This window comes from Marmota monax, unplaced genomic scaffold, assembly GCF_021218885.2.
Source record: "Marmota monax isolate L192 unplaced genomic scaffold, Marmota_monax_Labrador192_F-V1.1 WCK01_AAM20220418_F8-fsc00051, whole genome shotgun sequence".
Lineage (NCBI taxonomy): Eukaryota > Metazoa > Chordata > Mammalia > Rodentia > Sciuridae > Marmota > Marmota monax.
The window spans coordinates 13,160,352-13,176,334 of NW_026695202.1; the positions used below are offsets into that span (position 1 = coordinate 13,160,352).

Consider the following 15,983-nt stretch of genomic DNA (forward strand, 5'->3'; position numbering starts at 1 on the left):
AGCACCCTTCACTGTAAGCATGGTCGAATCCATTAACAACTTGAACATGACGCCAGCAGATTGGGCTAATATGTGTAAAGCTGTGCTAAATGGAGGACAATACCTGTTATGGAAGGTTGCCAATGAGGAATTTTGCAAGGAGACGGCTAGGCGAAATGCAGCAGCTGGTTATCCTCAGAGAAATCTAGATATGTTGTTAGGAAAGGGACCTTATGAGGATCAGCAGCAACAAATTGCATATGATCCTGGTGTATACGCACAAATTGCTGCAGATGCAATTAAGGCATGGAAGACTTTACAAGGACATGGAGGTTTACAAGGTCAATTATCTAAGGTAATACAAGGAGCTAATGAACCTTATGCTGAATTTGTAGATAGGCTTATTCAAACAGCTACCAGAGTTTTTGGGAATACAGAACAAGCAATGCCATTACTAAAACACCTGGCTTATGAGCAAGCGAATCATTGGTGCAGAGATATCATTAGACCATGGAAACATGAAGATTTAAACACATATATTAAATTATGTAGAGACATTAATGAACAAGAGCAAGTCGTGGCAGCTGCAGTAAAACAGGCTTTAGATGCCAGGCCAAGAACATGCTACAATTGTGAACAAACAGGACATTTTAAAAGGAATTGCCCCATTGGAGGAGGGTTTAACAAAACTAGGTATCAAAGGAGTAGAATACCAGGTATTTGCCCACGATGCCGTAGAGGGAGACATTGGGCTAATGAATGCCGTTCTCAAACCACCATAGAGGGTACTCCATTATCAAAAAACGAACAAGGACCAGGTGTTTATCCACGATATCGTGGAGAAAGGCATCGGGCTCCATTGCCAAAAAATGGACAGGGGGGCCCAATGCTCCGGGGCCCAAAACCACAAATATACGGAGCACTGGAGGAACCCAGCAACCCCGTCAGGGTAGTGCCTGGACACATTGTGAGCTCACCTGTATGCATTGTGAACTATCTGTTGGTACAGCGAATTGTGGTAGTGCTGGAGTATTTTTGCTGATGGTGTCACCGGTGGTACAATTTTTCAAAGGAGCCCTCAATTGGCTTAATGTCATGGCATTTTGCATCCTCCTCTACTAGTGATGGTCTAAAATTTGGGGGCCAACAGAGGTGAGGCAAAGAACCTCACCCCCCCACTGGTGCAAAGGCCTATCCACAAGTATAGCTGTATGCTGGACCGGTAGTCAGTGACGGGTATGATCCAATTGCAGTGGTACCAACCTAAGACAGGAGGCTGACGCCTAGAGGTCAGTTCATCTGATGACGGGTAAGGACCATATGTTGAATTGGACTGCCTAACAGACACGGTCCCTAAGCCACATGCTTGTTGTTTAAACAGAGAGGGGGAGATGTTGAGAGCCACAGCCGAAGGGGCCCCAGCAAACTTCCAGCTGCCAGCTGATGATTGGCTCACAGCGGCCCCAGCAACATCTAGCTGATTGGCTCCTCGGCCCCAGCAACATCTAGCTGATTGGCTCCTCTGCGGTGATGCTCATTGGACTGTGACCACAGAGCTGCTCATTGGGGGACTTTTTTGGCTCCGCCCACGTGACCCAGCCAATCGGCCTCAAGAGCAGGAGGATTGTGGGAGGTGGAGAGAAGCTTAGGTGGGAGAGAGAGGCTTGTGGAAAGCCGGTGGTGGCAGTTGAGGCTCTGAGGGTTTTTCCTGAGAGGCTGTTTTGTTTGGCATGTGTGGTTCTAAAAATAAAGTTAGTTTCTTTTGACAAGTGGCTCCTAATTGTGCCCAGCCAGACTGCGGCACAGCCCATTGCTTTTTTTTTTTTTAACTTTATTTTATTTATTTTAAGTTTTTTTTTTTTTTAAGTTGGACACAATACCTTTATTTTATTTATTTTTATGTGGTGCTGAGGATCGAACCCAGCGCCTCGCACATGCTAGGCAAGCGCTCTACCACTGAGCCACAACCCCAGTCCCCCCATTGCTCTTCTTAACAGTCCCCCCACACCACTCTGTCCTGACCTGGCTGCCTAGAAATGTCTCCACTGGATCTTTCTGTGTGACGATTGAAAGGGAAATTTTTGTTTTAAATAATTTTTAGTTGTAGATGGACACAATACCTTTATTTATTTATTTATTTATATGTGGTGCTGAGGATCGAACCCAGGGCCTCATGCATGCTAGGCAAGCGCTCCACCACTGAGACACAGCCCCAGCCCTGAAAGGGATATTTTTTTAAATTTAAGCAATCTCATTTGATCTGCCTACGTATTCTTAACCTGTTTTGTGAACTAAGCCTGTGACCTTTGTACACCAGCTTGTCTTCCCCCACAAAAGGGTTTTGAGAGCACTTGATGAGATGAGATAAGCGGGCCTAAGTGCCTGTGTAGTGGGTACTCTAGATGTATCAAAGTGGGGAGCTTCCCCAGGGCCTGCCCCTCACCAAGCACTTTGCATAAATTATCTTATTAATTCTCAGAGCAAAGAAGCAAAGTGGTGTTTTCTCAGCTGCTTTTTGTGGTTGGGAAGTTGAGAATAGAGAGGAGTAGCTTGTCCACATTGACACAGCTAGTTGGGCTAGCTTCTTGAGATGCACACCAAAGCCCATGTGACACCAAAGCCCGTGCCTAACCACCAGGCTGCGCAGCCTTCTGTCTTCCTCAGGGGAAAACAGGTAGCCAGTGAGAGCCTCTGAAAATAGGCCTCTGTGTTGATTTCCCAGAAAGCCAGGATTTTAGGGCATTCTGGAAGGCTCAACAAACAGGTTTCTCTTGATCATTTTCTTAAAGCTTTTTATAATCTTTTGTTGTACTTGTGTGAGCACTAGTTTGTGTTTTGTTTAGATTTTGTGCTGAATTTGAGAACATTTCTTAGTTGAATTGTGTACAAGAAAATTGGACTTGGTTGGTATGAGTTGCAGTATCTGTGGCAATCTGCCCACTTCTTCCCACACATAACAGGTTGATTGAGGACAGAGCAGAGTGTCTAGGTATTGGTAAGTAGTACCACTGTAAGGATTTAGTCTGCTGAAATGCTGTTTTACCCAGCAGGTTAAACTGACTGAATGCTTATGGTGCTGAACTTGAAATGCTAAGCTCGAGTTACCCTTATGGAGACCACTCTAGAAACCCACCCTCTCACGCCCATTCCCCCCCCCCACAGTGTTCTGCTTGCTCTTCTCATAATTCTTCATACTCCAGACACCCGTTCCACACATAGTATCAAAGACTTGGGAGGGACTTGCTGGTGGAGGCTTGGGGGAATGAATGGAAATGGTGCTTTTTTTTGTTATTGTGGTGATGGTGGTTGGTTTGGTGTCCAAATCAGAGCATCCTATGGCCTTGAGAATTTGGAGAGAAGGGACCACCCACTGTTCAAGAACAAGCAGTAGCTTCTTGGGGGGGATGTATTAGCATGAGGAAAAGAAAAGGAATTTGTATAGTGTAGAGAATTACAGCTGAAAATAAGTGAAAAAAAAAACTCAGGCCCCCAGACTCCTAGTAAGTAGGGAGCGGTTTTAGGGAAGAAGTTGTGAAAGATAAATTATTAGTCGTGGAACAAGTTGGATTTGGGTAAGCCTTTGGAAGGACTAGGGAAGAAGCCCTGGAAGAAGGCTTGAATCCTTTTGGACTGGGAATTCAGGAGTTGCAGGTACTTAGAATATGATCTAGAAGGGGGAACACGATCTCCAGGTGAACACATCCTTCTGGTCCCACAGACTCCTTGCCCACAGGAAAAGGGTATAGCCAGAGGAAGGCTAGAGGGGGCCTGTAGAGCATGGAGTCCAGGGCAAGGGCAGGTTGCTTTTGCCTGGGCTTTCTGGCAGTGCTCTGTGGTGCAATAGGAGAACAAAGTAGAGTCAGAGAACTGGTTCTGCTCCTAGCTGTGCTCCAACAAGTTGTGTTGTCAAGTTATTTCCCTGCTCTGGACTTCACATTATGATCTTTCCATTCTTTCTGCCCCTAAAGATCCCTGACTTTGGCGTCTTCGGCTTCACTGTCCCTGAGCATTTCCAAGGGCACCAATGGAGAGGAGGCCCCAGAGCTTGCCTGCTGAGGAGTAAAGGGTTAGGGAGAGGTGGGGTCTGGCACACTGCAGCAGGGGTGCAGTGGCGCACGCCTGTAATCCCAGCAGCTCAGAGGCCGAGGCAGGAGGATTGCAAGTTCAAAGCCAACCTTAGCAACTTAGTAAGACCCTATCTCTAAATAAAAAAAATATAAAACGGGCTGGGGATGTGGCTTAGGGGTTAAGCGCCCCCGGATTCAATCCTCAGTACCCAAAAAAAACCACTACTGTGGGCTGGGGATGTGGCTCAAGCGGTAGCGCGCTCGCCTGGCATGCGTGCAGCCCGGGTTCGATCCTCAGCACCACATACAAACAAAGATGTTGTGTCTGCTGAAAAACTAAAAATAAATAAATAAATAAATATTTAAAAAAAAAAAAAAAAAAAAAAAAAAAAAAAAACCACTACTGAGATAGGAAGTAGCCTCATAGACCAAAACGGCTGCGCTTCAAAGCCTTAGGACAGTAACTACCCACCCTCTGCCTCATTGTCTCCTGACCCATTTCTGCTTTTTAGAAAAGGCATTGGATTTTCATGCCTCAGTTTCTTTTCTTTCTTTCCTTTTCTTTCCTGCCCTCCCTTCTTTTCTTTCGTGCTGGGGATGTAACCTGGGGCCTGAAGCTTGCTAAGCAAGCACTCCATCACTGAGCTATACCCCAGCCCCCTATGCTTCAGTTTCTGAGAAGTCTGAAAGTTAGTATTTGGGGTAGCAATAACATTACTCCTTTTCTTTTTGTTCACAGAGATGCTGCAGTTCGTCAGCAATCAAGTGGGAGAGTTCCCTGACTTGTTTTCAGAACAGCTGTGTGGCTCCTTCCCTGGCAGTAGTGGTAGTAGCAGCAGCAGTAGTGGCGGCAGCAGCGGCAATGGCAGGGGCAGCAGTGGCGGAGCCGTGGACCCCTCTATACAGCGGTCATTCAGCCAGGTCCCGTTATCTTCCTTCTCTCCCTCAGCTGCCTCCCCCCAGGCTCCAGCCCTACAGGTCAAGGTCCCTTCTACTGCAGTTCCCACCCCACCAAGGGCAACCCCTATTCTCCAGCCCCGGCCCCAGCCCCAGGCTCAACCGGCAACTCAGCTGCAACAGCAGACAGTAATGATCACCCCAACATTCAGCACCGCTCCACAGACGAGGATCATCCAGCAGCCCCTGATCTACCAGAATGCAGCCACCAGCTTTCAAGGTGATTCAGATGTTGGATGTGGGGCTGCTGGGTAGCTCCAGAGTTCTTGTGCCAGTTTTCTGCCCATGCAGATAATTCTATCCTCTTTGAGTATGGCCCTGTCTGGATGAGCGTCAGGTCACTGGCCCCATGAACTGGTGCAGGAATGTTTTACATTCTGCTTCCTCAAAGACCTTAATATCTGTTAGGCCTAGTTCAAGGGTACTTGGTCAAAGAGTCCAACAGGCATGGTAGACACAAGGCCATCATAGTAACTAGAGACACACAGTCGTGAATAAAGTTAGGTCTCAATCTTGGCTAGGCAACAGCCAGGCCTTCGCACCCACAGGTGGGAATGATCAATTCAGCAAACAACTCCTGAACATCCACTGCAGAGATGAGTATGACTTTTAAAATAGGTGCTGTTTCTGAGTTGCATGTCCTCTGTATGTGATGAGTGAATGAGTGACTGAAGTACTTGTTCTTTCTGTGTGGTGCACTGCATCCCAGTGACTGTGGGGAGCTCTGGGTGTGATGAGTACTGCTCTGAATTTGAAAGACCCTGATAGTTGTTTAATGGGTTTGGAGAATTGGGGAGGGGGTGGAATAAAGGCAAAAAGCTGAGATCATCGTCCCAGAGCACATTTTCCATCCAGAAGGGATGAGAGGAAATGAAGCCCCTGGGAGTTGTTGATTCTCAACATCTATTAACTCTCTTGCTGGGTGCAGTCATTTGCCAGTTAGCTTCCTTTACCTCCACCCCAGCACCCAAAGTAATAAAACAATTTGTACTCGTTCTCTCAGAAATTGATGCAGCCCTTATGGGATGTTCTTATGCTCTAAACCAGCTTGTAAATGGCTGTGCACATCTTTTTCAGCAGCAGGTGGGAAGTTGGAGTCATTATGAGATACTCCATCCTTGGGTTAGTGCTGCAGCTACAGTGACAGCTTGCATTTCTCATCCATGTGACTTTTTCCTCCTTTTCCTCCAAGTCCTTCAGCCTCAAGTCCAAAGCCTGGTGACATCCTCTCAGGTACAGCCAGTCACTATCCAGCAGCAGGTGCAGACGGTACAGGCGCAGCGGGTGCTGACACAAACAGCCAATGGCACACTGCAGACCCTTGCTCCAGCCACAGTGCAGACAGTTGCTGCACCCCAGGTGCAGCAGGTCCCGGTAGGTGGTTGAAAAGGGCTCAAGGAGGTTGGGACTGTTGCCTGGTCTTTGGTTGAAGATGTAGTCTGTATATTAGGAAGGACCAGTCAGATATACAAGGAACAGCTGGCACAGCTGGTAGGGGCACTTGGGCCCCAGGATGTATCTATGAGAAGTGTACAGAGTCCTAGCTAAGACTGCATCTGTAGAGCTACAGTGGCTCACCCTACCCTTCAGAAAGGCTGGTATAGTGATTATTGACACATATAATAGGTATAAACCTGGAAAGAAATATACCAGATTGGTATCTCTCAGATTATTTTCTTTTTTTTTTTTAAGAGAGAGAGAATTTTAATATTTATTTTTTAGTTTTCAGCGGACATAACATCTTTGTTTGTATGTGGTGCTGAGGATCGAACCCGGGCTGCACGCATGTCAGGCGAGCGTGCTACCACTTGAGCCACATCCCCAACCCAGATGATTTTCTTGAAAAATTTTTCTTCCCTACCTTCTTCTTTTTCTTCTTCTTCTTCTTTTTTTTTTTTTTTTTCTAGTACTAGGTATTAAACCCAGAACCTCACACATGCTAGGCAAAGCACTGTACCACTGAGCTATACCCCTAGTCCTTTTTTATTTATCTAATATTATTATTATTATTATTTTGAGACAGAGTCTCCTTAAGTTGCCCAGGCTGACCAAGAACTTGCAATCCTCTTGTCTCAGACTCTCAAGTAGCTGGGAAATTTCCCCTATTTTCTGCAATGAATATTGAACATGTTTTTCTTTCTAGGGGAGGAATGTGTATTATCTTTATAGAAAAGCATGTTGTTTTTATGTCATGTGCTATAGTAAACCCTATTTTTTTTACTAACAAACTAATTTATCTTTTTTAAAAAAAAAAATCAGGTTTATCATTTTTGCATCTCAGCCATCCTGGCTTTCCTGTCTTTACAAAGTCAGAACTGTCTCCCTCTACTGTCCACCTTGACTGGACCCTGTTCTGCTCCTACCAGGCTGCTAACACTGCCTTCCTCAAAGCTTAAGGAAGCCTTAAGACACAGGGTCCTCTTTAACTGTCCCCTCTCTCCCTGTCAGCCAGTGTTCAGGCTATACAAAATAGCCAGCTTTTGAATGATTTCTATGAGATTTCCTGTAATTTTTTGATTCTCAGTTTCATGAAAAGCATATTTTCTTTTTCTTTCTTGGAGTATCTATGCAGTTAGAAATAAATGTGAAATAAGAAAAGTAATATCACCTTCCTTTTCCTTATCTTCCTTCCCCATCTAGGTCCTGGTCCAGCCTCAGATCATCAAGACAGATTCCCTTGTTTTAACCACACTGAAGACAGATGGCAGCCCTGTCATGGCTGCAGTCCAGAACCCAGCCCTCACAGCCCTCACCACCCCTATCCAGACGGCTGCCCTTCAAGTACCAGTAAGAGATTCCTCCTTCCCTGCCCTCCTCCCTCCTTCTCCTTTCTTGGAGGTGTTAGGCTTCAGAGATGTGAAACCACATGCTGAGTAGATGTTAGAAGCGCTATAGAATATTTTGGTCAAATTGTAAATATCACCTTGTTTCTTTTTTTAGAGAGAATTTTTTTTTTTTTTTTTTTTTTTTTGGAGAGAGAGAGAGAGAATATTTTAATATTTATTTTTCAGTTTTCGGTGGACACATCTTTATTTTATTTTTATGTGGTGCTGAGGATCGAACCAGCACCCTGCGCATGCCAGGCGAGCGTGTTACCGCTTGACCCACATCCCCAGCCCTCACCTTGTTTTAATTTTGTTTTCCCTTGAAAAAGTTCCACCAGTGTTAAATAAGAATCCTGGCATCTTCAAGGGGTGGCAAAGAGCACTAGAGCAGCACCTGTTCCTGGGCAGCTACTCTACATAGGACCATTACCTCTTAGGTCCTGCTGCTTGTGGAGGTTGGCTTCTGAAGCTCCCTAGGGGCGCCAGGCAGGAAGGGGCACAAAGGTGGGGAGCATGAAAAGCATTCATCCTTCAGCTGAGGGGTCTCAGCCACTTTCAGCATCCTGTGACAGAAAAGTCTGATTGAGTAAATGGTGAATTAAAATGTGGACGCATTAGCTTTATTCATAAAAGCCAAGAACTAGAAACAACCCAAATGTCCGAAGGAGAACAAATAAACAACTTATATTCATACAATGAAAGTGAGTGTGGCAATCAATGAGAAAAGTAACTATTAATGCATAGAACCACATGACTAAACCTCAAAAATAGTATGGAGCCAAAGAAGCCTATCACAAATAATTCCACTAACATGAAGTTCAAGAAGAGACAAAGGACAGCTATGGTGATAAAGTCAGAACAGTGATTATAAGGGGGGGCAGGAGGGAACTTGCCCAGGGGAGAGGTCTACATCTTGGCCTGGGTTGTTATACATATTGTATTTATGTAAAACCTTATTGAGGTCTAAACTTAAGATTTCTGACTTTTATTATGTGTAAATTATTTGTTAATGACTAAAGAAGCTTTTTATTTGTTTATTGGTCACTTTATTGGAGCCATTTATTGTAGAAAATAAAACATTTGTAAACATCACCAAAATAAGAGGGGAAAGCAGAGATGAAGAATAGAAGAGAGAAGCCCTTTTGGTCAGCCTATTTTTTTAATAAAATGACTCAGATTGAGAATGCCTGTTCTGCCCTTGAGCTCTTTGAGGGCCAAATTGTAGAAAGAAATGCAGTAATTTATTAAATTGTCATATGAGAGAGAAAAAAATGTGTCATATAACCAGAGAAAGTTTTCTCTGTTACCAACTAATGTGGTTCACTGAGAGGTGGTTAATAGTTGGAGGATTCAGAGGAGGTTAACAGTTTGAAAGCAAAGCAAAATTATATAACTTGTTTCTGGAACCCCTAGATCAAAAGTCAAGATATGTTTAGCCATCTTGATCCTCTGGTGGTATAATTTATCATGAAAGAGAGATAGTAACTGAGGTGCCATGGCTTTAAGGCCTTTGGGGACCTACCTTAATTAACCCAAGAAGGGTCTCCGATCACATGACACGTTGCCAGATGATGTGACTTGACCAGCAAGCAGCTCTGTGTTGTAAGGTTGCTTTACTTAAGACTAATGAAGAGATAATTCTACCCCTACTCTAGACCCTGGTGGGCAGCAATGGGACCATTCTCACCACAATGCCCGTGATGATGGGGCAGGAGAAAGTGCCCATTAAGCAGGTACCCGGGGGAGTCAAGCAGCTTGAGCCTCCCAAAGAAGGAGAAAGGAGGACAACACACAATATCATTGAGAAGCGATATCGCTCCTCCATCAACGACAAAATCATCGAGTTGAAGGACCTGGTTATGGGGACAGATGCCAAGGTAGGTGCCAAACAAAATGGCATTTCATGCCCATCATCTCCCCTGCACTTTTCTTTGCTATGGGAGTTAGGGAAGTCCCAGGCTTGGTTGAGTGTCTGCAAAGAATGAGTTAGAGATGTGTTCTTAATGCAGCTTGGTGTTTGTCAGCATATAAAATATTAACTAACATAAGGGGATTAATGAGGGTTGATAAGGCAGTGATTTGCGGGCACTTTTTACTCCTTCACCTGTGCTCTTCTGGGACCATGGACCCCAGCAGTGGAAGCAGAGATACCTGCCACTCACCAGTGGCCAGATACAGGCTGTGTGCAGGTTGGAGGCAGCGGAGGGCATTGCTGGCATATCCTTAGCTGTGTTCAGGGTAGCTATAATATTTTTACCTTTTAGGGAAGAAAGAGGAGAGATTGGGTTTATGACCAATAGCAAATAGAAGAAATTCATTTTTCATATAATCTATTGTGATGAATGTATCTCTCAACAATAGGAGATTTTTAAAAAACCTATTATCTGTTTACTTTCACTGGTATTTTGAAAGAAAATTTCATTATTTTTCCTTGTGTACCTTTACTTAAGATAACTGTCCCAATGCTCTGGGTTTTTTGTTTGTTTTGTTTTTGGTAGTTGTGTATGGACAGCATGCGTTTATTTTATTTATTTTTATGCAATGCTGAGGATCGAACCCAGTGCCTCACACATGCTAGGCAGGTGCTCTGCCACTGAGCTACAGCCCTAGCCCCAGTACTCTGGTTTTTGTTAGTCTGTTTGCTTGCAGTGTTGGAGATCTAACCCAGGGCTTTATGATACTATGCAAGTGTTCTACCACTGAGCTACATTCCCAGCCCAGTTCTCTGGTCTTTTGTTTGACATTTGTTTTCCTTAAAGTTTGTTTTTGTGCTAGGGATAGTATAAGGAGTAGGAATAATTGCTAGTATATATTATGTGTTGATGACATGCTAGGCTCAAGGCTAAGCTCTACATATACTGTCTCACTTAGCCCTCACTGCCAACCTATGACTCACATGCTATTATTACCCCCATGTTAAGGAAAAGGAAAGTGAGGTTCAGAGATGCGGAGAATCTTGTTCCAGGTAACCAGCAGCTGAACCAGCATCTTGCATGCCCACCTACAAGCTCTAAAGCTCTGCTTTCTCCACTCTAGTCTGCCCTGGCTTCATTGTGTTTTACTGGTTCTCTTTCCCAGATGCACAAGTCCGGTGTTCTGAGAAAGGCTATTGATTACATCAAATACTTACAGCAGGTCAATCATAAATTGCGCCAAGAGAACATGGTGCTAAAGCTGGCAAATCAGAAAAACAGTAAGTGTGCCCATTGAGAAAGGGGTATCAGGCTTCCTTTATTCAAGAAGCCCCACCCAGCCCAGTTCTAACCTAGGTGGAGCTCTATAAAAACAGATAATTTTCCCTATGGGGTTTTCTTTGCAGAGCTTCTGAAGGGCATTGACCTGGGCAGTCTGGTAGACAATGATGTGGACCTGAAGATTGATGACTTTAATCAGAATGTCCTTCTGATGTCTCCCCCGGCCTCCGACTCAGGGTCCCAGGCCGGCTTCTCCCCCTATTCCATTGACTCTGAGCCAGGAAGTCCTCTGTTGGATGATGCAAAGGTACACATTTTTGAAATCTCCAGACCCTTGGAATTTCTTCCATATCCCCACTAAGAAAATTGTGAGAAGGCCTCAGAGAGTGAGTCCAACTCTTAAGAGCGCATAAGCCATAGAGAAACAGGAATTCTGTGAAATTAGCTTAAGTCGTGAAGAATAAAGAAGAGAAAACTGACACAGGTGGCAGGGGACAGTCCCCTCGGGTTTAACTGATCTTCTGAAAAGCCCCGGGAAAGGAATGAATGAATGCCAGATCTAGAACCAGGACACAGAGCAGCTATTGGTGGGGTGGGCTCTGGGAGTTGCTAGAGGCGCCTCATTACTTCTCTTTACCTTAATGGTCCTGGCAAGACCACTTTGTGAGGCTGATCAGTCGGTTTAGGATGAGGCTACCTCTGGGTCCTCTTTCCGGAAATGACTACAGTTTGCAATCTAACAGATAACTTTCCAACCAAGGGCTTTTAATTCTCAATAAAAGCCCCTGGCAATTGAAGTTTAATGGAATTAGTTAAAAGAGACTCTGAGCCTAATGATCTTCTTGGGAAACTATAGAGGGAGACCACTGGGTCCTGTACTATATTTTGACTTTGGCAGTTTCTGACTCCAAAAGCACAAAGTTTCATTCTAGTGTACATTTTTGACTAATCTATTTTTTATATATCTTACTTTTATTAAGGAAATTTTATTTTTGAAATATTTTGTAAATGTAATTCTGTTTGATAACAACAAACCTTATGACATATAAATTGAATTAAATAGGCTTCTGACTCATCAAAATTTTTCAAATGGTTTTTAAAATATTAAAAGGGAGTGACATGATATGTACACTTCAGGACTCAGGGGAGGACTTGGGAAATCTGACTCCGGCCTTCTTCCCTCCGTCACTATGGACCTCATTGGCTACCAGATCCTCTGTCTCCAGTCCTTCTATAAAATGGGGAAGTAATGTTCCGGTTTTAAAACAGGCTCAGTCCTTTAGGTAGAATCATGCTGAAGCATGGTCTTTTATCATCTTTACTGAGATAAAATTTAAATGCTATAAAATGTACTTTTTTTTTTTTTTTCTTTTAATGTACTAGGGATTGAACCCAGGGTTGCTTTACCACAGAGCTACATTCCCAGTTCTTATTTTGTTTTTGTTTTTTATATGCCTTGATTTTATTTGTTTATTTTTAGGTAGCATTGAGGATCGAACTCAGTGCCTCATACATGCTAGGCAAGTGCTCTACCACTGAGCCATAACCTCAGACCCCCAGTGCTTTTTATCTTTTACTTTAAGACAGGGTCTTGCTAAGGTAGGTTGGCCTCATACTTGTGATGCTCCTGCCTTGGCTTCCAAGTTGCTAGGATTCAAGCATCTGCCACTGCACCCAGCAACATATTACGTATTTTAAATGTACAGGGCCAGGAGTTTTAACACATGCGCACATTGTAATCAAAATGTAAAGCGTCCTTCCATCAGCCCTCAAGCTCTCTTTTCGCACGTGTGCAGACAGTTCATACTCTTCAGCCTCAGGCAGCTACTACTGATCCACCAGCTTCCTGTCATTTAGATTTGTTTTGATTCCTCTGAAATTATACAGAAATGGAATCATGCAGTGTGTTCTCTTTTGTGGAAATAACTATTTAAAAGAAAATCTCTCTGCCTTTGTTCTTTGAAACATTCTTTTCTTGGTGGGTGAGAGGAAGAGTGCTCCAATATTTCAGAAATAATTTGTGAATTGTGGACTTCTTAACTCCCTCCTGTTTTTATTCCTGTCTGACTTAATGGTCTTGAATTTAAACCTCACAGTATGATCCCTCTTGTATGATATATAAAAGTAAAGTGCTATAAAAGTCCATGCAGTATTCTAACCCTGAAGCCCTGTTTTAAAGGTCAAAGATGAACCGGACTCTCCTCCTGTAGCGATTGGCATGGTGGACCGCTCTCGAATTCTGCTGTGTGTCCTCACTTTCCTGGGCCTCTCCTTTAACCCGCTGACTTCCCTCCTACAATGGGGAGGGGCCCATGATTCCAATCAGCACCCGTACACAGGCTCTGGCCGTAGTGTACTGTCATTTGAATCAGGTAGGTAGGGGGCCCCTCATGCCACCTGGGTGTAGTGTACTGCTATGGCAAGAGAAGGGTCCTGTGTATAAACCACATAACATATCTACCAGACTGCGAAGGAGTGGGGGGCTCCTTGCTTCTGACAGGGACTGGCATAAACTATACTGTGGAGATAACAAGGCACACCCAAGTTCGGTCAGAAAGAGCAAAACAAACCAGAAACTTGTACTGCACTAATTACCCTGGGGTTGGGCAGGTGGGAGGGCAGGGATAGTGCCTATTTGGGGGAGTTGGTGGTGTTTTTTTGTTTGTTTTTTGTTTTTAGAGAGAGAATTATTTTTAATATTTATTTTTCAGTTTTCGGGGGACACAACATCTTTATTTTATTTTTATGTGGTGCTGAGGATCAAACCCAGTGCCCCACGCATGCCAGACGAGCACGCTACCGCTTGAGCCACATCCCCAGCCCTGTGGGGTTTTTTGTTTGTTTGTTTTTTAACCTGGGTTTTGAAACCAATGTCCTAACCCCTTGGGCTAAGATTTTTGTGGCTCCATGGTGACAAGGGCTACAGGATTTCTATTTAGACTATAAAATTGTCTGTCCTTTCTTCTGAAAATGAGGTAGAAGGCTCTTTCTTGGATGTCATACTGCTGGGGTCTGTTAGTTGCCTGGCTGTTCCATGAGGAGCCCGCTGAGATACCCCTCTTTAGGTTCTGGAGGCTGGTTTGACTGGATGATGCCAACGCTCCTCCTGTGGCTAGTGAATGGTGTCATTGTCCTGAGTGTCTTTGTGAAACTGCTGGTCCATGGGGAGCCGGTGATCCGGCCACATTCCCGTTCCTCAATCACCTTCTGGAGGCATCGGAAGCAGGCGGACCTGGACCTTGCCAGAGTGAGTTCTATTATCCACCTTTTCTCTTCATCCCCACGGCTGGGCAAAGAATTCAGGGATTAATATTGAGTCCCCAGCATAGATGAAGACCTGTGGCAGCTGCTGTGGTAACTCAGAGGAAAGGGTACCTATGTGTAGATCATGCTGTGGACACAAGATGTCTGTGGTATGACAGGAAGAATAAAGTACATCTGGGGCTGAAGAGATGAGTTCTGCCTGAGGGGACCTGAGGTGTGGGTGGGGCTGACCAGGGCTAGAAGGATAGGCGGGCATGGCAGAAGGACCTTCTCAGCTGATAGCAGCATGAATACACAGGCTACTTGGAAATTGGCAAGTTCTATGGGTGTGTCTGGAGTACAGAGTGTCAGAGAATGAGGACAAAAACCGGTACTGTGGTTAATTTTAAGCCCAAATTAGAACTTTGACCAGTAACTGATTTAGGGCTTTATATCCAATTCTCTGGAAAACCAGGGAAGGTTTTTGAGCAGGAAAATTAGCTGAAAGTTTTCATTTGAAATAAATAAAGGGTGTTTAGGGGAAGGATTCAGTGGCAACTCAAAGCATTGAAGGGAGAGTTAAACTTCTCAGGAGGTATGTGAACCAGAACATTCCTCAGCAGGTAGTAAACCCTGACTGAGCCTGTAAACTTCTGCAAGCTGCAGTGCCTTCAATTGAGAATCTGATTGGCCAGCCTGGATCTGTCAATCACGGCATGGCTGTGGGTCCTAAAATATAGATGTGATTTGAGGAGCCATTTCCCAAGATGGATATCCTAGAGGCAGATTCAGGTTTGTGTTTGACAGATGTCGTTCTGGCAGCTATATGAAGGGTAAGTTGGAGGAGGGAAAAATGAAATGTACAGAAACAAATTAGGGGACTCTTGAAAAATAGGCCAGGCAAGAAATGAAGACAAGAGCCTAGAGTTTAAAGGAAAAGCAGAACTGAAGAAACAAATTAGGGGACTCTTGAAAAATAGGCGAGACGTAAAATGGAAAGGAAGTGGTAGTGGGGTTAACTCAAAAGATGGGAGAGGCTAGAAGATGTGTGTTTTTTTTCTAGGCCTTGTTGCTTGGAAATATGAGAAAGTTCTTTGTAGAGTGAGTAGTGACCAGGAGGCAGGCTGTGGGGGTTGAGAAGGTTCAGGATCCAAGTATTTGGGAAGTTGCACATCTGCTGCGAGAGGGTGCTTGGGGAGAACTGGATTAGTGAGACAGAAAGGGCAAGAACCAAAAACTGAGTCTGAGGAACAATCAACCTTCTAGGTAAAGAGAGCAGAAGAAGTGGGGGATCCTGCTTCCTATAAAAACCTTCTGCGCTAATGCTTCTCGTGGCCGAGAGAGGGTAGAGAGAGGTCGTCAATGTTAATATAGCACCATGAACTCTCCATTAGACCCTCTCAGGTTGTCAAAGAGATCCCAGGTTAGGGTAGTTCAGCTGTGAGTTTGCCTAAAACCATGGGTCTCAAACTTCAACTAGCGTAAGAATCTCTTGGACATCTCAACACCAGAGGTTGTGATTTAGTAGGTCTGGGGCAGGGTCCCAGTGTCTGCATTTCTCACGGACTCCCTGGGCCTGCTGCTACTGGCCTCCGAGGACCAGTAGCTTTTGAGATCCCAAAAGCCTAAAGGAGCAATGCCGTTCATCTAAATTTGAGTTACCATCTTGTATGTAAAAGCTAGTGTGGGGAACTCTGACCAGCATTTACTCAAAAGAT

At 44.4% G+C, this 15,983-nt stretch overlaps 1 protein-coding gene across 3 annotated transcripts in view; it reads left to right on the forward strand.

Moving 5' to 3' along the window:
• Srebf2 (sterol regulatory element binding transcription factor 2) overlaps window positions 1-15,983 on the forward strand; it is a 61,977-nt gene that overhangs the window by 23,371 nt on the left and 22,623 nt on the right. For all 3 annotated transcript variants that reach the window (XM_046429404.1, XM_046429405.2, XM_058574267.1), the window contains 8 exons: window positions 4,786-5,223; window positions 6,196-6,377; window positions 7,644-7,790; window positions 9,484-9,705; window positions 10,907-11,021; window positions 11,148-11,329; window positions 13,202-13,394; window positions 14,088-14,269. In XM_046429404.1, coding sequence (XP_046285360.1) covers window positions 4,786-5,223; window positions 6,196-6,377; window positions 7,644-7,790; window positions 9,484-9,705; window positions 10,907-11,021; window positions 11,148-11,329; window positions 13,202-13,394; window positions 14,088-14,269 — 1,661 coding nt within the window. The remainder of the gene's footprint in view (window positions 1-4,785; window positions 5,224-6,195; window positions 6,378-7,643; window positions 7,791-9,483; window positions 9,706-10,906; window positions 11,022-11,147; window positions 11,330-13,201; window positions 13,395-14,087; window positions 14,270-15,983) is intronic.